Raw genomic sequence first — 20,425 nt, 5'->3', positions numbered from 1 at the left:
ACCTTCTCATCCAGGCTCAAAATAAGTTTATTCCTAAAACTAAAAAAATAGGATGAAATGGATAAACAAGGGCATTATTTAAAAAGTAAAGATGAAAATATCACTGTACCAAAAAATGAAAAACAGCCAACCCAGACACTCCAGCAAGAGATCGAAAAAATCAATCACAAGGTCAAAGGAGAAAGAAAAAAAGAAGCCAAAGCAAAGAGCAGGCAATTTATGAGTATGACGCCAGTGAAAAGATGAACCCTAATTTAAGAAACCTCAGAGACACAAAAAGAGAAATCATTGAAAATGAGAAGGAAATGTTGGCTTCCCGGGTCCTCCCTGTGTGGAGTTTGCATGTTCTCCCCGTGTCTGCGTGAGTTTCCTCCGGGTGCTCCTGTTTCCTCCCACAGTCCAAAGACATGCAGGTTAGGTGGATTGGCGATTCTAAATTGGCCTTAGTGTGTGCTTGGTGTGTGGGTGTGTTTGTGTGTGTCCTGCGGTGGGTTGGCACCCTGCCCAGGATTGGTTCCTGCCTTGTGCCCTGTGTTGGCTGGGATTGGCTCCAGCAGACCCCCGTGACCCTGTATTCAGATTCAGCGGGTTAGAAAATGGATGGATGGATGGATGGAAAAATAATTCACCCAAGTATTTGTAAAGAAAGAAACAAATTGAATTCCTCATGAAAAAATAAAAAACAAACACAGAGTTCCTAGATTTTAAAGTAGAGAAGTCAGATGAGTTTCAAGCCCTCAATATGCTGAAGACTATTAAAACACTTGGACCTTATGGGATTTTATGAATTGTGCTGAAAGAATAAAAGATGTCCTCTGTAAACCCTTATATGGCAGATTTTAGTAGCTGCTTGAGAAAGGAGAAGTACTGGAGTACTGGAAAGTTAACCTTCAAGAAGGTAGTCAAAATTAATCCTGGTAATTACAGACCAATATGTTTTATTTCTGTACTCTGAAAAATGACAGAAACTATAATAAGAAATACCTGCGGTGTGCTGGCGCCCTGCCCGGAGTTTGTTTCCTGCCTTGCGCCCTTTGCGTGTTGGCTGGGGTTGGCAACCAGCAGACCCCCGTGACCCTGTAGTTAGGATATAGTGGGTCGGATAATGGATGGATGGATGGATAATACGAAATACATTAGAAAATCACGCATATGAAAATACTTTACTAAATAACAACCAGTATGGGTTTATCACTGGAAAATCCTGCTAAGCCAGTCTTTCAGATGTTTTTTTGAACAGGCAGCTAGAATAGCTGACAAACAAAGAGTACGTGACATCATTTACTCAGATCTTCAAAAAGATTGCCTGAATCCCACTGAAAAGATTATTTGTGAAACTAGAAGCTGCGGGCATCAGAGGTAACCCACAAAACTGGATCTCAGGTTGGTTAACCAGCAGGAAACAAACAGTACAGATAAGAGGAGAATGCTCCATACGAAGTCATCAGTAGAGTCCCTCAGAGGCTCTTGGACCATTACTTTTTCTAATTTATATTAACGACATTGATTGCGATATAGTCAATAAACTTCTGAAATTCACAGATAACATAAAAAACTAAGGAATAGTAGAGACAGATAAGGCAGCCAAAATAATTATAAAAAACTTAGGCAAGCTTAAGAACTGGGCAAACACTTGGAACATGCAGTTTAACACAGTAAAGTGCAAAGTGCTACATGTGGGCATCTCTCTAGTATAAAAAAAAATCCTGTAGAATGAATGACTAGGAGACGATACGTGATCTTCATGTTAAGATCACGAAAGACAAATAAAAGAACTGCGAGTCAAAAGAGAATAGGCAAAAAAAATCAGTAGTGTAAAGGGAAGCACCGCGCATAGATACAGGTGTCTCAGTGCATATAAAGCATATCAAGGCCAATATGTTATAAATGAAACGTCGATGAATAAAAGATCGCATTAGTGCAAAAAAAAAGGAAATTAATCAACAGGACCAGGTGTAATTGAAAAAATAAAGGAGAAGTACTGTTTTTACAACGTCACGCGAGACCAGGCAGTGAGCCATCATTTGAAACAAGTCCACAGACATCTAACCTAGCAGTAGTTCGATTGCTTTTGCCAGACAAGCATCATGTGCTCCCAGCTCTTAAAACAACAAAATGCAGAACAGGCAGCTCGCAAGCAGCAAAAAGACAGCAAATGATCCAAAGGCATCTCCTTAGCATGCATTCAGCCATCCCTGATGGAGGATCGCAGGAATCGTGGGAAAGAGGGGTCCTTTCATCGGATTAGTGCTATTTCAGATGTGGAATGGCCAAATGGGAGAGGCAGCTTGATGGATGAGGTCTCCAGGACTCTAAACAAATCCAAATCATATTACTGTATATGATATCATCTACTGCTAAATTCTATTCCGTACTTCTAGAATTTTTATTTTTATACTGTATTGAGGATTTGTTCTATGTATTGTACTGTATTGTATTGTTCCCCCTTCTTTTTGACACCCACTGCACGCCCAACCTACCTGGGAAGGGGTATCTCTTTGAACTGCCTTCCCCAATGTTTCTTCGATTTTTTCCCTACAAGGGTTTTTTGGGGAGTTTTTTCTTGTCTTCTTAGAGGTTCAAGGCTGGGGGGCCGTCAGGAGTCAGGCCTGTTAAAGCCCATTGCGGCACTTCTTGTGTGATTTTGAGCTCTACAAAAATAAATTGCATTATGTTGTATATCCGGTAAACGAAACACAGGGGTGGGCAAGCGAAGCAAGCAGGGGGCGGAGCCTCCTAGTCAGTTATAAATACAAGATGGGAGACAGTGGCTTACAGGAAACAGCCTCTGAGGATTTGAGGGTTTATGTTGACATAAGATTTTTATTATTAAGCAATGTGTAGGAGCAATTAATAAAGCAAATAAAATGTTAGGTTATATCATAAACCCAGAGATATTATGTTTAATACATTTAAAGCACTAGTGAGAAATCATCTGGAGTATTGTGTGCAGTTCTGGTAACCTACAAACAAGAAAGAAAATGGCAGCACTGGAAGCCATGCAGAGGAGAGCAAGTGCATCCCAGGACTTACGGACATGTCCGACTCTGACAGTTTCAGAGACTTAAACCTGCTTAGTCTCGAGCAGCGGAGACTATGTGGAGACCTTATCCAGGTCTTCAAAAGTTCTCAAAGACAATGATAAAGTACATCTGGCAGAATTCTTTCAGCTTCAGGATGAATCACATACTTGAGGGCATCCGTGAAAATTAAGAGGAAATGTATTTAGGACTGAAGCCAGGAAGCACTTCTTTACGCAAAGATTTAGGGGAATTTGGAACAAACTACCGAGATGTGGCGTTGAAGCAGAAACCTTGACAACCTTTAAGAAGTGCCTGGATGAGATATTGGGACAGCTAAGCTATTACCTAAACAAATGAGCCTGATGGACTAAATGGCTTAATCTTGTTTGTCAAATTTCATAAGTTCTCATGTAGCTGTTTCAACAAACTAGCACTGTGTTTATTTTAGCTAAAAATCAAATAAATACACTTGGTTGGCTATACAAACTGTCAAGAGGAGAACTATGAATCTTTTGTATTTTTATTGCCTTTATCTTTTTACTAGTTTTTCTTAATGCAATTTCAAACTTTTAATGTCCACACACAAAAAAGCAATAGAAAGTCTTACATACAGACCTTTAGATGTATATACAGTATGTTTATTATGTTTGTTTACCAAGCAAGGAAAGCACATCTATTATATTTTCTATCACTTTATCTTCAGATTTACAAACCAAAAAAAAAAACACATTGAAACAAACTGGGACAGATTTTTTAGTCATCCTAGAAAGTAATAAAAATATGTAATTCGAAAAGTTTTAGAACAGGAGCAGAAATAAAAAGGTGTACTTACTCACTGACCATTAGGCCTTGTCCTGGCATATAAGGACAGCAACAAGGCCTTCCACCACTGTCTGTCTTGGCCCATTTTCTAGATAGCTGTGGCTAATAGACTTTAGCTCCGCCTACACAGATCGCTGCTATGAGCTCCTGGGCCGGCCCCTTGAAGAGGTCAATACAGGACAGTTTTAATGAGAGAACATTTTCCGCTTCTGATGGCATGGCCAGTCTTTCATCACAATGGTAAGACCATATTCTCCAGGCTGAACTGGTCAAGCAGATCCAGTGTTATTATTATTATTAATACTACCGTAATTTGGCTGACACAGTTATCTAAGGCAACTGGCAACATTTCAGATACAACTGTTTACTTTTTTTTCCAGTCGATGCACATGCAGGTGAAGTGACTTGGTCATAGTCAAACAGTGTCAGTAACGGGATTTGAGGTTCTGGGTCCAAAGCCTTAACTACTTCACCACATTGCCTATAGTTGTCATTAGAGAAGGTTCTTGGTCAGAAAATGTGCAGGAATCATGTCAGACTTTTTGTGTGGAATATACAGTGCATCCGGAAAGTATTCACAGCGCATCACTTTTTCCACATTTTGTTATGTTACAGCCTTATTCCAAAATGAATTAAAACCATTTTTTTCCTCAGAATTCTACACACAACACCCCATAATGACAACGTGAAAAAAGTTTACTTGAGGTTTTAGCAAATTTATTAAAAATAAAAAAACTGAGAAATCACATGTACATAAGTATTCACAGCCTTTGCTCAATACTTTATCGATGCACCTTTGGCAGCAATTACAGCCTCAAGTCTTTTTGAATATGATGCCACAAGCTTGGCACACCTATCCTTGACCAGTTTCGCCCATTCCTCTTTGCAGCACCTCTCAAACTCCATCAGGTTGGATGGGAAGCGTCGGTACACAGCCATTTTAAGATTCCTCCAGAGATGTTCAATCGGATTCAAGTCTGGGCTCTGGCTGGGCCACTCAAGGACATTCACAGAGTTGTCCTGAAGCCACTCCTTTGATATCTTGGCTGTGTGCTTAGGGTCGTTGTCCTGCTGAAAGATAAACCGTCGCCCCAGTCTGAGGTCAAGAGCGCTCTGGAGCAGGTTTTCATCCAGGATGTCTCTGTACATTGCTGCAGTCATCTTTCCCTTTATCCTGACTAGTCTCCCAGTTTCTGCCACTGAAAAACATCCCCACAGCATGATGCTGCCACCACCATGCTTCACTGTAGGGATGGTATTGGCCTGGTGATGAGAGTTCAATCTTTGTCTCATCAGACCAGAAAATTTTGTTTCTCATGGTCTGAGAGTCCTTCAGGTGCCTTTTGACAAACTCCAGGTGGACTGCCATGTGCCTTTTACTAAGGAGTGGCTTCCGTCTGGCTACTCTACCATACAGGCCTGATTGGTGGATTGCTGCAGAGATGGTTGTCCTTAAGGCCCTTCTCCCCCGATCGCTCAGTTTAGATGGCCGGCCAGCTCTAGGAAGAATCCTGGTGGTTTCGAACTTCTTCCACTTACGGATGATGGAGGCCACTGTGCTCATTGGGACCTTTAAAGCAGCAGACATTTTTCTGTAACCTTCCCCAGATTTGTGCCTCGAGACAATCCTGTCTCGGAGGTCTACAGACAATTCCTTTGACTTCATGCTTGGTTTGTGCTCTGACATGAACTGTCAGCTGTGGGACCTTATATAGACAGGTGTGTGCCTTTCCAAATCATGTCCAATCAACTGAATTGACCACAGGTGGACTCCAATTAAGCTGCAGGAACATCTCAAGGATGATCAGGGGAAACAGGATGCACCTGAGCTCAATTTGGAGCTTCATGGCAAAGGCTGTGAATACTTATGTGCTTTCTCCATTTTTTTATTTTTAATAAATTTACAAAAACATCAAGTAAACTTTTTTCATGTTGTCATTATGGGGTGTTGTGTGTAGAATTCTGAGGAAAAAAATGAATTTAATCCATTTTGGAATAAGGCTGTAACATAACAAAATGTGGAAAAAGTGATGCGCTGTGAATACTTTCCGGATGCACTGTAGCCAGCTTGATCAAGTCAAAAAAGTTATAAGCCAGTCATTTTCTTCTGTTCAGAAAGTACACTTTGGAGATATATTAATATTATATATGTTAATTAGTTGGATAAAAAATATTTATCCCTTTTAAGCGGACTACTTTACATGGCACAGACCAAGCCATTTTCCAATGTATGTGCCCAACTGTGGACTTCAGTCTATTGGGGCATCAGAGATCGAATTATCTGAACTAAAAATGGCATTTCTGAGTGAAACTTGTTAACACTTGCAGTCTAAAAATGGAACCCCGTTTCTGAAAGAGCTGGAACATTTTTCTCAGTCTGAGAATATAAGCTATGTGATTTTATAAGTAATACTGGGCATTGTATGAATAACTTTAAAGAAGTCTTTAAACTTACCTGCAATATTATACTGGTCTCTGTATTCTTGTGGAAAGTAAAAAACACAATCCTTATGAAAGATATCAGACACAAAGCATATTCCTTTATCATACCATTCATGTATGAAAATAGATTTATTCCCAGATAAAATATACAGAGTATTACAAATTTGACCTAACTGAGGTGAGAAGTTATGTTTATAAGCAGTCTTCCCGTAGTTAAGGACTTCTGTATGGAAATTAAACAACTGGATAGGTAGTTTGCTGCACTTAAACTCACAAGATAATAAGACGTCTAGGCTACCAAACTTTTTCAACATTAATTTTGGAATCCCAAACCGGGGGCACTGTAATTACAGATGTACATATTTCTTGATCCAGTTAATGGAATTTACAGTGTGGAAATTAAGAATATTTAATCCCCATGGCACACCTTTATATATTCAGTCTTATTTTCCCAAATAGATCTGAATATGGTTGAATCAAATAATTTGCAAGTTTTAGGAATAACAAACAGAGATTGAGTCGACTAAAAAAGCCTAGAGAAGACATCTGCTTCAGCAAGTAGTCTTGTTGTAGCCAAAATTAAAATATATATATATATAAGATTTTTTTTTATTTTTACTATGGGGCTTTGCCCTCTGCTCACTTTGCTTGTCAACCCCCCTGCCTGCGCTACATGCCAGCAACTTTATGTCTATGCCACTTTCAAACAACAAAACTTTTAATTCTCACGGATAGGTCTCTTCATTGGGAAGAAACACTACTTTTCCCTGATGGCAACAAGAATTAGACGATCTACAAGCGTCCGACTTAAAGTTTAAAGTCAAACAATATCTACATACTTCTGTCATATCACCTATGTCCATATATTTGTTCTCTTTTCGCTTTTACCTTTTCATCAATATCGCATTGAATTTTGATTCCGTGTTTGGAATTTCATCGTGACAACGCAACGCATTACTGCCCGTGAGTAAATATCGTTTCTCTCTCTCTACACGAGCTGTGTCTGACAATAGCATTCACACAAATGAGAAATGATTGAACCGTGTGCGTAGTTGTAAATGTTTTAGATGTGGGCAGGACTTTTTCAAATCTCTTTGCATAAAGTCTTGTCTTGCTGGGTTTGAAATTTTCTCTCGTGGGATTTCACTTTCACCAAACAACCAATCTTTTAATGCTCGCGGATACGCCTCTTCATTAGGAAGAAACACTACTTTTCCCTGATGGTAACACAAATTAGATAAGTCTCTGACTTAAAGTTTAAATCCGAACAATATATTCGATCTCTTTTCGATGTTCCGTTATTTTACCGAGTAATAATTTCCGTTTGTTTCCGCTAATGCGATCTTTATTATCATTTTTTTGAGACTTTAAAATTTTCACACTTCCATTATCTCTAACCTGCTCTGCCTGTGTATTGCACCAATGTTTTTGAATTTTTACGACATTCTACTTGTCATCTACTCTTTGTCTTTTATTTCCAGCCCCGGGTGCGGTTAAATCTCATGGCACAAAGTCTCGTCTCATGGGAAGTGAAAGTGTCTCTCTTCCAAAGATCACGTCTCTTCTCTAAAAAAGTCTCGACTCCCAAGATTTTTTTATTAAAATAGAAAGATATTTAGTTTGACAAGATAACAGACAACCTATCATCTATGGATCTGCAAACTTCAATGCCGAGGAACAGACCGAGTCTTTAACAGTTATTCCACAAAAAATCTGTATTATTTGTGTTGAAGATAGTTTAAATTTCACATTTGATAATTTCAAACTAGATGGGACAGAAAAGAAAACCAACCAATAGCATTTGGCACCCGATGTTCATTTTACATAACAGTCAGGTGTCATCAGCTAAGTGACTTACAATTAACATATTATCAAGTCAATAATCCCTTTAATAAATGAACAGTGACAGATATGGACATTAATAATTCTGCAGAAAAGGGCATGTGAAAAGACAAATTTCCCTTGTGGTTGTAATGGCCATCACCCCCTGGATGACCCAAAACAGGCTGGAGGAAGTTTAAATCATAAACCATTTATGGCAGAGGGAGCACTACTATCACTGGATGCTATGACTAGACGAACCCAGCATTCTGTAACAAGATGCACACTCCTTTTCTGCTAGTTTAGGTAAAAGTTACAAAATTAGATTACTTATATTATACAAAGCTTCTTATTATCATTGGCTGCTTCCAGTTGCTACCGATATGAACCATACTGAATTATACGTAATCAAGGTCAGCAAAAACACGCACTGTAGATCACTAATGTCCAGCATCTCGTGTTTGCTTTGCCATTTTCCGCCCCTTTCTTTACTAGCAGAGAAGCTGAAGGCGGCTGCCTTTCTCATACAATAAATAAACGTACAGTTTCCTGTTGACAGCCTGATGTAGTCTGCTTGCATCCTGTCCCAACTGCCCTAGGTTACTTGGCAACGCTTTTGCATTACATAGTAAACCTTGCTAAATGTGCTTAATAACTTTATAAAAATCAAACTTCTATTAAAATATCATAACAAGACAAATTAATTAACACACCCTCAAGGATTAATTAAATACATCAAATCAAAATCAACCACATCAAAAAGGGACACATTGGGCTGCCTTGTGAAATTCCTTGTTTAATTCCCAATAATTCCTTTATAAACAGATTGCTAACATATTTTATACAGTTTTCCCCACAGCCAAAACAAGACACGTGTCTAGAGAGCTTTGTATCAATCTAAAGTCCACGTCTCTCCGCGCCCAACTAATACTGTACTGTAATGCGTTTGTCACTGGGACGGTGATGCACGTGCGCCAAATCTGGCCAATCCGCGTTCAGATATATGTTGCGTCATCGAAATGCGGCCAAACTAGTACGCGGTCAACACCGTGCGAGTTAGAAGTGTCACGGTGGCTCCTACGATGGCGAAGGTCTTTAGCGGTGTTATTCGGGCGTGTGCACTGACACACTTTAGAGCAAGAGCGCTGACCGTTCAGGTTCTAGGGCTGCAGAGCCTCCGTGGCTTCCGGACGCAGTCCGCTAGTTTGGCTTTCGCGAAGGATATCTTCTTGGGCAAAATAAATAAGGTGGGCTTCCTGTCTCTCGGTTGGATGTGGTCTGGGTGTATTATTGTAAAGGACTAGTGAGAAGGGCAGTGACAGGTCTGAACTGGCTAACCAGTGGATTTCATTGTGTAGAACTACAAGCTTATTAAAGGGCACACTCGGGCTTTAGGGGTAAAAGTAACGTAGTGGCACCCGTTCGTTTCTTCCCCGTTTTATTGCTAAAGGTATTTGTCGGGATCACCACAAACCGTACACTTTAAATCACGGAAATTGAAGACATGTTAAAAGAATAAGGTGGTTGTGTCGACAGGTGGCGCAGTTGGACCACCCGCACTTAAGAGCTGTTTACATGGCAACCAAAAATGTAGTCGAAAAAACATTTAGGTCAGAGTTCGAGTTGGGAGAAATAAAAACCGGGACAGTTGTTAAACCAAATGAAGTACAGTCTAGTGATGGTAAATTGTTTAATGTACTACTGTAATTGATTGATTTCTGAGCAACTCCTGTTTGTTTAATAAAGCATGTAATTTTCAGTTAATGTTTCCTGATAATTAGCATGTTATCACTGTTCAGACGGGACAATAACACAAGAAATGTGTAGCAGGAGTGTGGAAATCAGATTTTTTTTCTACTTGTCCAAGTAAACTTAGAAAATCCACGTGTCCGCCAGTTAAATTCACTTGCCCATAAACAAATAACAAAAGTGAAGAATAGTTTTATTTTTTCTGTTCTCTTTTATTGATACCAAAACTTTTAAAACTGAAAAAAGTTCTTTCAGGAGTAGTATTTTGCCACCTTGCTCTAGAACATTATATAAAAGATTCCCTTATCATTTGAACTCACTAATAAACAATGCCTTCATTATAGCTACGCTAGTTCTGTTTCACATATTACAGTTAAGTAACACAACACTGTCCTGATTCATTTTCTGCCATGTTCTTCAGCTTTTATCTTGCAACATCTTCTCCCCCAAGAATCTTTACCATCTCGGACAGCATGGGCTGAATGCTGTTCATTTCTGCTTGAGCTGAACTGCAATGTTCCTGGACTGATTTACCAAAGAAGTAAATATTACTAATGTTGTCCGGGGAATAATAAAAAAGTGAAGATTTTTATAGATATTTCATAACATTTGGAAACCGTTGAAATATTTTCTTCTTTATTTTTAATAAACTGACAGCGCAAAACCAACTTGTCTTATATGAGAAAACGATCTATAAACTGCTCGTCAAAATTGATGATGTCACGCAATAAATTTCTTAACTCCTCAATATATCACAACCTAAATTTCAGGAAAGATTAACTGCCTAACAAGCTTTGTTATGTGGTGAAAACATTTGCATTGGAAGTAAAATGACCGCATTTTTATGTAGAAACAATGAATTTTATCAATATATAAAAGTTATCGATTATAATGAAAAATCATCAGATTACATCGTAATGTCGGCATAAAAAAATGACCGCATCCCCAAGTGTGTAAATAGTCGGGTAAATACTTACGTAAGACCGTAGGAGTGCGTCCCCTTTGAAAAATCAGCCGTCATTTTGTAAACAATATCGAAGACCAATTTGAGACATGAAGAACATGCCCTAAGTAGACCGTTTCCTCACGAAGTACGTACCCGAATGTTTAAAATGTGAAAGTAATGGTAAAAATGTGCCCTGCGCAGCACATATCATTTTTTTTCCCAGAACATTGCACTTATCCGCGGACAACTGACACCAGAAAAACACGCTTGTCCGACGGTCAATTTACCCGAGTTGGGCGTTGGATTTTCGCACCCCTGTGTAGTGTACACACTTAAGGCCGTCATACATAAGACTGGTCCTGGTCATTCTTTGTCATTATGTAACCCCACTTTCAAAGATAAATATTACTTCTTTAAGTTATAAGGAAAATTTACTTCGTCTTATGAGGACATCAGATACATAGAGAAACTAGGTGGTTTGTTGTGTGTGTGTTTTTAGTTCAGTAGATCTTACTAGGTCCTGTTTTTACATAAATTGATCAGTAAATATGAACCAAAACTGAGCCAGGCCACTTCATAATGAGCCGCACATTCTCAACCGGAGAGCGGTCAGGACCCCAGGCACACCAGACTAGTACCCGCACTCTCTGCTTACCCAGCCACGCGCGCAAATTTGTAAATTAATAGTGCCGGCACAAATGTGCGAGTTACTCATGCCATAGGCACGGACCCCCCGCCCCCATACTATGATAGACGCCTGCTTTTAGACCTGACACTGATGACAGCTTGGATGATCCTTTTCCTCTTTGGTCTGGAGAACACGACGGCCGGACCACAAAACACAATTCCACTGTGTTACTTTCAATCTCCAGTGAGACTGAGCCAGAGGAGTCGGCAGCACTTCTGGACAGTGTCGATGTGTGTCTTCTGTTCTAATCCTGTATCAGTGAATGCTGTGGACTGACAAAGGTTTACTGAAAGATTGCCAAGTCCATGTCATGATATCCATTACACGGAGGAGAACTGAGCTGGTGTACCAGCGCCTCGCATTTGACTATCTTGTTCCATTTTGCTGTCAAATACGATAAAGAAAAAGAGGGAGGAATTACAAAATATACAAGCTGAAGTGATGAAGTGATCACTCTCAGAGTAAACAAATCTGTAATTGTGTAGATGTACAGAATGTTTTTTCTATTTCAAGAAAATGTCTTGTATTATGTGACTCATTCGAATTTCTCCTGGCCAGATGTTGCCCTGGCCGCATGTGGGTGGAAGCAGAGACCTGCTTTCTCACAGATCTAGCATGTTACAGATTGTACTTGATTTACGAGTAGATGCATGTGTCCCGGCTAAAATACCGTGAGTCTTGCACCACCCACTTTAATACTTCATGGAGTGAGATGCAGTTTTAGTGCTGCAAATGAGACTTAAGTGTTAAAAGCTTTTCATTGCTCACAAAAGTTAGTTTAAACAAAACAAATCTGTCCTATGCAGCCTTCTAGCTTAAAAAAAAATGGCCCACCGCACAATTGTTATCAAGGAGTTTAAAATATTTGATAATTCTTGCTATCGTAATAGTACCCAGCACACCTTGAGCTGGGTATTGAGAAATAAACACAAGAGCAGTGATGAGGTGCAGCAGGCAGGCCGGCCCAGTCTCTGTTTTGATGGCTGCCATCCTAGAGGTTATCCGTGTAACGGATTGTTGAGGAGGCTGCTGCTACTGAGCTGGCGTCATGGAGATCTTTGGCTTGCTTAGTACATTTTAGGAGAATTAGAAATAGTGAAAAATGACCCAAAGCCTCTGGCCAGCATGGCCAGTCCCAGGTTTTTTAAATTTGTTTTGTTTTTTCTTCTTGCCATTTATGCCAGGCTTTGAAATAGTCCTAGTGATTGTTTCTGCCTGTAGTGACTCCACACTTGTTTCTTTGTTCATTTATTCTTAAATTAACTTTTTATGAAATCAGTGATGGCCTCTGCTTGATATTTCCCCCAGGCAGAGGCATTTCCCTATCCAGAGATCAGTAATGAAGAGTTGGAAGAGATTAGTCAGCTGGTGGCACCAGTGGAGAAATTCTTCATGGAGGATGGTGAGATGTGCAAAATTGCACGAGATGATCATGTCTGCCTTGCATTGGTGGTAACAAAGTGTCTAAAATTTCAGTGGACTCAAGGAAGATTGACCTTGAAGCAACAATCCCACCCAAGACAATGACCGGGCTAAAAGAGTTAGGACTGTTTGGGATACAGATTCCAGAGGAGTATGGTCAGTGAGAAGCATGGATTTTTGTCAGTACACTTGACGATATCTTGAATATCCATCGGGCTTTGTCTTGCAAATGTCTGCTTACTTCAGTTTGCTTGTTATGTCTTTAGGAGGACTTGGTCTCTCCAACACCATGTACGCTCGCCTTGGAGAGATCACATCCATGGATGGCTCAATTGCTGTCACTTTGGCAGCTCATCAGGCTATTGGATTGAAGGTATGTGTCTCTGATGGCGCCTTGAGCACGTCTGCGGTTGTGAGAATTTACTCTACGTTGCTGTTTTTCACGCTTTCTGCAGGGAATCCTGATTGCAGGTAATGATGAACAAAAATCTCGGTACTTACCAAAGCTGGCTTCTGGAGAGCATATTGCTGCCTTCTGTCTGACGGAGCCTGGCAGGTATGTTTGGCTAGAGAAGTCCACTTTTGTGCAATCTAACTAGAATATACCGCAGAAAAGGTCCAAATGTGACTAGCGTTGATCGTGGTAATGAGGTGCCATGTGCAGAGTGGACACATCAGTTTAAAACTCAGAATGCCTTATCTCTGCAGTGGCAGTGACGCAGCATCCATCCAGAGCAGAGCAACACTCAGTGAAGATAAGAAGTACTTTGTGCTCAATGGATCCAAGGTATTCCTTCTTGGGGATAGTGAATTGACTTGGTCAGTGAAGCCTAGGGCCTGCTGCCCAATGTCCGCTACTCCTATGAGGTTTACTCTTATGATGTTACTCCCAGGGTTTAGGTGACTAGTGTGTAGCTGCAGAGAACATCTGCAACAAGGGGGGGCACTGTGGGGAGCCAAGCAGCTGAGGTCTTCAGATTGTCCCCCCCAATCTGCTTGATTTTGTGTGAACAGAGCTGATACAGACTGCTACAGTCACATTTCTGTTAGCTTGGAATTTGCTTAGCACGTTTCTCTTTATTTTCAAGATCTGGATATCCAATGGAGGCTTTGCAGACATATTCACTGTGTTTGCTCGTACTGAAGTTGTTGACAAGGATGGGAAGAAAATGGATAAAATCACAGCGTTCTTAGTGGAGCGAGCCTTTGGTGGTGTTACAAGTGGGAAACCAGAAGATAAACTGGGGATCAGAGGCTCCAACAGTAAGAGCTGAACTGTGAGGACAAGTGTGAGCGGTTGTATGGGAAATTCCTTGTGTGTAGTTATGTGTTCTGTGATTCTACTTTGTACTTGTGCCAGCCACTGAAGTTCACTTTGAAAACACCAGGGTGCCTGTGGAGAATGTCATTGGAGACGTAGGAGGAGGATTCAAGGTGAGTGACAAATGAAAGCACCCATTTGACTCCCTGGAAGCACAAACTGCTATGCAGCTGCAATCTTTGTTCTCTTATTTTGGGATAGGTCGCAATGAATATCTTGAACAGTGGTCGTTTCAGCATGGGCAGTGCTTCTGCGGGCATGATTAAGAGGCTCATAGGTAAAAGCAGCACAGATGTGTCATGGCTATTTAGCCAAGCAGATAGATGAAGGCGTTACAAGCTCGCTGTCTCATTTATCTCTCCACAGAGATGACAGCTGAATATGCTGGGACGCGGAAGCAGTTTGGCAAGAAACTTGAGGAGTTTGGACTTATTCAGGTGATTATTATGAGTATTTCTTTACATGTGCTAACGACATCAATTTTTTCATTGACCTGTGTTTTAAATACATTTTGTAGGAGAAATTTGCCATGATGGCTCAGCAAGCATTTGTCATGGAAAGCATGGCCTATCTCACTGCTGGAATGATGGATCGCCCAGGGATGCCCGACTGCTCTGTAGAGGCAGCCATGGTAAAGGTACAAAGGACACCCAAGTTATTGTGTATGGTTTGTTTTTTGTTTTTACTTTTTTTTCGTTGCCATTGTGTAGCAGAAGCTTATCACTCTGATCTCTAAGTCTACCAGGCCACTATGGTACTCTTTGATAATCTTAAGGGACAAAAGTGGCCGTGTATCTAAGAAGTGGCCCCTGGACTGAAAACTTTCTTTTTCCTTTCCTCAAAAAGCTTTCGATAAGGTCCTGCTTGAGAGATTAAAAGAAGTCCAAATTCAAGGTGCAGTCTGCAGATGATTACAGAATTGGCATAAACACCAAAAGCAAAGGGCTGTGGTGTGAGGAGCCTTTTCTGAGCCATGTGCTGTCCATCGGGGATCAGGGCAGCTCTTTGAATGTACATGATTTATTTTGATAACAATATAAATAACTAGCTGGTTAAACTTGCAGTTGGTACCGGTCTAGGTCGAATGGCAGGTAATATACAGTAGGATCAGCTGAAGAGGGATTTGGGCAGATTTAAAGTAAATAAACAGAAGATTTGAGTACACAATAAGATGTTTAGAACTTGAAAGTACTGTACACCGTTCTAAGAAGGACCTGGGAGTCACAATAGACATGGCACTCTACATCCAGACAGTGCTCAGAAGCAATTCAGACAGCTCATAGGATGTTAGGAGTACACTCGGCTCACTAGTGAGGCCTCATCTGCTCATAAAAGACATGGCAGCATTACAGGTGTTCCACACAAGAGCAACTAGGCTGATTTCAGGACTGCAAGGTATGAACCATGACCAAATATTGAAGGATCTGAATATTTTCTGTTTAAGAAAACCAAGATTAAGAGGTGACATGATTGAAAACTGTGAAGGGAATTTAGTAAGAACACAGGGACACTGTTGACAACTTGTCATATGAATGCTTTTCACACAAACATTAAAAAACAATTTTCACATAGGGAACCATTGACACTTGGAATAAGTTATCAAGTAGTGTGGTGGATAAGAAGTACTTTGGGGATCTTCAGAACATGAAGTAACTTTGGGAGAAATTAATTGAATACTTTTTGGATTAGCAAAGCTGTTTGGGGTGAATGGCCTGTTCTCCACAGAATTGTTTTATGTTCTATCTGATGTTTGTCATTGCCACTTAGTGGCACTTACTGGGGTGAGATATTTTACTCAAATACTGTTCTACTGTTTGTAGGTGTTCAGCTCAGAAGGTGCCTGGATGTGTGTCAGTGAGGCCTTGCAGATTCTTGGAGGTCTGGGATACATGAAGGACTACCCCTATGAGCGCTATCTCAGGGACTCCAGAATTCTGCTGATTTTTGAGGCATGTACAAATGCATGGTGCTGTTGTTAATAAAGTAGTAATTGCTCCATTGCAGGTTCTTAGTAGTTGCTCATGTGTTGATATTCTTGCTGTTATTCTTGCAGGGTACTAATGAGATCCTGCGAATGTTCATTGCTTTGACTGGGATGCAATATGCAGGCAAAATACTTACTGGGAAAATAAAGTAAGCACTGCAGGAGACATGTAGATGTTTGTGATGTGGACATCTTTTGTTGGCCCTCAACTGGTCCTACTCATTATTTGATATTCTCTTTCCTTAACTCAGGGAAATGAAAAAGGGAAATTTGGGCATTTTTATGGAGATTTTTAGGGAGAAATTATGGAACTCCTTAAGCAAAAAGATTGACCTGGGACTTGCAGGGCCTGATGGTGTTGTGCATCCAAGTCTGACGGTAAGCAGCATTCCACCATTTTAATCACCGTGTTTAGTGTCTCTTGAGAAATCTCTTTATTCTTAGACGTAAATTGTGAGGGGGGTAAGGGCTTACAAATCTGAAAAAGATGATGCGATTAATTGGCTCATTTTCTTTGGAGCTTTCAGGACAGTGCCAAGAAGCTTGAGGAGAATGTCTTTTATTTTGGGAAAACCGTAGATGGTCTACTGTACCGATTTGGCAAGGTGAATGAAAGTAGCCCCTCTTGTTAAAGGTTGTATGAGGCTGTGGGTCTGCAGCTACTCCTCACATCTTGTCGTTTTGTTGAACAGAGCATCATTGATGAACAGCTAGTCTTGAAACGAGTAGCCGATGTGCTCATTAATATCTACGCCATGACTGCTGTTTTGTCTCGTGCCAGCCGCTCCATTACCATCGGCCTTAGAGATCACGACCATGAGGTGAGCTGATGCACTTCAGGCTCTTGGGACGTTTTCACAGACTGTTTCATTTTAGTAACCTGTCAGCTAATCAGCACTTTTATTTCACTAGCTAAGTACAGAAGTGATGGCATAAGCACAGTGAAGAGACAGAATGTCTGAATGAGCATGGTGCTGCCATTTTGAGAAAACTCATTGGTTGTGACGTTATTCTTCTGTTTTAGGTCCTTCTGGCAAACACCTTCTGCGCTCAAGCACACTTCCAAAACAATTATCGTCTTGCACAACTGGAGAAAAGTAGGATTTTTTTGCTTTTTAATTGTGGTGGGTGCTACTTGGTGATGACCTTTTGGCATCAGTGCTGTGAGCCCTCTTGTTTTGTTTTTAGACTCCCCTGAAAACCATGACGCAAGCATCAAAAAGATTGCCCAGCAGATTCTCGAGAGACGGACCTATGTCTGTTCCCACCCACTGGACAGATCCTTCTGACGTCTTACACGTCGTGTGTTGCTTTTTTATTGAGGATCTTTAGTAGGTCGCTGCTGTGTAATAAAGAGGTATTGTAAGCTTTGTTAACCAGTGTTGTGGGGTTTTTTTTAGCTTCAGAAGCGCAGCATTCTGAATGAACACGACCTTCTCCATAAAAGAGAGCCACAGCTGAGTTTGCCGCTCTAGACGATGTGCAGTAATGGCCAGCTGTGCGTCTTCAGCTCCATCACATTTCTCGGGGGCTCACTGGTAAACAGCTCAATGGCTGCCGGCAAATGCTGCTGAAACAGGAAGACATTTCTCTCCTCATCTGTCAGCAACTTTGTAGCACGCTTGTAGCGGAAAGTATGCTCCTTGTAGTAGGGCCTACAGGGGAGGCAGCAAGAAACACAATTTGTTAGCTTCGTTATCACATGCTGATGGCAATTTCAGGTACTTCTAACCCCCCCAGAGTTTTTGGAGAACTTGAGTGTCTGGGGAACTGGTGAAGAGTTGAGGTTTCACACCAGACTGCTGTGTTGAAAATGGCCATTAATTCTAGTGTGCAAGGCTTTCAGACGTGATGATTCAGAAACCTAAGCTGTAGTAAAAAGAAGTTACGGCTTGTAAAATCCTAATGCGTTTTTATGTGGAAGTCTGCTTTAGTTAAGCAAGAAAAAAAAAAAAAAAACACGAGTTACAGTTTTTAAAAATAACTGAAATGTAAAATAAGTATATGTGGCGGATGGCCGGGGCCCTTGCCTGGCCAGAACGCCCAAACTGTGGAAGGACCTGGGGAAAGAGGACTGCCAGGACAGTTTCTTGCCCGGGCTGATAGAGGGCAGCCCCCTTGGTTTTCAGTGGGGCCACGCAAGAGGGCGCATGAACCTTTCCAGGGCCTTATTTGGTCAAGCGTCCGCCACACCTGGAAGAAGCTCGTTGGGCACCCGGAGTCCACACGCCATAAGCGTCCACCAGAGTCGGGAGGAGAGGACTGGCGGCAGAAGTGACTGAATGATGATGTGCTGTGCACACTGGTGAAAAACTGTAAAGAAAGGTGTGGAGGGTGGCAAGACTTGTCTGTTGCCTGTCTGTCTGTCTGTCTGGGTTAGGTTGGCAGTGCGCCCCCTTGTGGCTCACACTGGAAGTATGGAGGAATGTTTTGGACAAAATTATATGCAAATAATTACATTGTGTAATCTGACAAGAAGTAAGTAAAACCATAATGATATGTGAGTAAACAAACGTTTCATGAAATGTCTTTTGTTGCTTATTTCTTTATTATTTAATTATTTGTAGATTTCAGTGGCACTGCATACATGAAATACTCCTTGTAAAAAGAGTCATTTTGACCCGTCCAAGTTGACATGATGGGCTGTTTTTTGATTGGTGAGTCATCGGTAGAGTGCCAGTAAAGTGCTACATTTATACTGTGACGGACAGCCGGGTCCCATGCCCGGCTGGGACGCCCCAGCTGTGTATATTCTGGGGGAGCCACCAAGGACAGCTCAGTACCTCCCCCGGGGCGCTTGGTGGCAGCCTACTTGGCGGACAGTGATTCCCCAACCACCCGCAGGGCTCCATGGGAGATGGAGTCCTCCACAGCCTGGTTGGGGGCTCGGGTGGCCACCAGGGGGTGCTGTATGGACTCCGCAGCCCAGCTGCTTGAATTCTCAGCCCCACCCGGAAGGGCAATTAGGACCAGGTGGTCAGCCACCTGGAACTCTTCCGGGTGGGGTATAAAACGGGCCAGCCACCTCCACTCGAGGCCAGAATCGGGAGGAAGAGGACGAGGTTGCCTGGGAGGAGTGGTGGAGCAGGAAAGTGTTTGGTTTCTTTGTGTGTTTGTGTTTGGGACTGTGTTTGGGCTGTGTGGCACGGGGAAGACGTGTCACACAGCTGAAGAAAAATAAAGCCCTTTGAGTGTGAACACGTGCCTCTGCGTAGTCTGTGCCGGGTCGGGCGCTATATAGCGCTTGTTTACAATACGTTCTGGCAAATGGTACGGGACCTTTGGCACTTGCACCAGTAGATTCGGGCAAGTTTCTACACACGACTCATAAGGTTGCTGAACAAACCATTTGTGTATGTATGCGTTTTTTATACATGGTGTTGCATGCTGTGTATAATTTTTTACAATGTTTTATTATATTTTTGTCTGCTGTACTGAGAAGATAGGCAGGAATTCCATTGTACCACGTACACATGGCGGTAAACATGTCCTCCGATGTGGACTCCTGCGTGGCTTGAATTAAAGTAGCTTCTTCGTAATGCAATTCTGTATAAAGAATTTTTCTACTTTTTGTTGCACAGCTGTTCACCACAGACGCACAGTCACAACTCTGACGTGCTTTGCTTGCTTCTGTGAGCGGCCCCCTCTAGTGACGATTTACCAATCAAAAAGCAGCACTTTCTATAGCCCACCTTGTCTTCTACGAGAGGTGAAAATGACAGTCTTCACTTCAAGGCTTATTTCATGTTGTGTGTAGTGTCACTGAAGTCAAGAAATAATCCACCCTAATATAAGAATCGGTGTGTGTCTGTCTGTTTGCTTTGTCTCTCATTCCAAAAGATGATGCATCACATTCATTTTTAATAATAAAAGGCACGGCCTTTGTTGTTATTCCATTAGATGGTCGCTTTTAAAAATCCCACCATACCAAATGCCATATAGTAGAGACACACACACACACATTGCATGGGGCATTGCAAACGTTAACATGCATTGATTGCATAGATTTCAACCCATTTTATTTTGGGTAGCACAGTTAGTTAAATATATAAAGAAAAAAGCAACAAAATATACTTCATGACACATTTAAAGATTTATGCTCACATTGTTGTGCATTTACATATTTACACTGCTCACAATAACTTTTTTTACTTTTGTCCAAAATATTTCTCCATGGAAACTGCTAATATCTTCTAAGAACACCCAA

General features: G+C 41.3%; 2 protein-coding genes across 3 annotated transcripts in view; one reads left to right on the top strand and one right to left on the bottom strand.

The window, feature by feature from the left end:
* Positions 1-9,129: 9,129 nt before the first annotated feature.
* On the top strand, positions 9,130-17,594 carry acad9 (acyl-CoA dehydrogenase family, member 9). Its single transcript, XM_039770923.1, has 18 exons — positions 9,130-9,355; positions 12,800-12,893; positions 12,968-13,069; positions 13,180-13,286; positions 13,369-13,469; positions 13,622-13,700; positions 14,002-14,176; positions 14,274-14,347; positions 14,436-14,511; positions 14,601-14,671; positions 14,752-14,871; positions 16,055-16,183; positions 16,288-16,367; positions 16,470-16,596; positions 16,746-16,823; positions 16,911-17,039; positions 17,243-17,315; positions 17,407-17,594. Exons 1-18 carry the CDS (start codon positions 9,191-9,193, stop codon positions 17,505-17,507), a joined length of 1,881 nt encoding a protein of 626 aa, XP_039626857.1. The 5' UTR covers positions 9,130-9,190; the 3' UTR covers positions 17,508-17,594.
* Positions 17,595-17,667: 73 nt separating this feature from the next.
* Positions 17,668-20,425, bottom strand: part of cfap92 (cilia and flagella associated protein 92 (putative)) — a 38,354-nt gene continuing 35,596 nt past the window's right edge. For both annotated transcript variants that reach the window (XM_039770920.1, XM_039770921.1), the window contains exon 18: positions 17,668-17,873. In XM_039770920.1, the coding sequence (XP_039626854.1) occupies positions 17,690-17,873 (184 nt within the window). In that variant the 3' untranslated portion in view covers positions 17,668-17,689. The remainder of the gene's footprint in view (positions 17,874-20,425) is intronic.

Source organism: Polypterus senegalus, chromosome 12 (assembly GCF_016835505.1).
Source record: "Polypterus senegalus isolate Bchr_013 chromosome 12, ASM1683550v1, whole genome shotgun sequence".
Classification (NCBI taxonomy): Eukaryota; Metazoa; Chordata; class Cladistia; order Polypteriformes; family Polypteridae; genus Polypterus; species Polypterus senegalus.
Note: the sequence above shows the minus strand (reverse complement) of the source record. Positions and strands in the feature narration are given on the sequence as shown.

Bases quoted from the DNA above. Each gene is read 5' to 3' on its own strand.
- acad9 (XM_039770923.1), top strand. From the start codon at position 9,191: ATGGCGAAGGTCTTTAGCGGTGTTATTCGGGCGTGTGCACTGACACAC. The intron at 16,368-16,469 runs GTAAGCACTGCA...TCCTTAACTCAG, and splicing joins ATACTTACTGGGAAAATAAA to GGAAATGAAAAAGGGAAATT. The intron at 17,316-17,406 runs GTAGGATTTTTT...TTTTGTTTTTAG, and splicing joins TCTTGCACAACTGGAGAAAA to ACTCCCCTGAAAACCATGAC.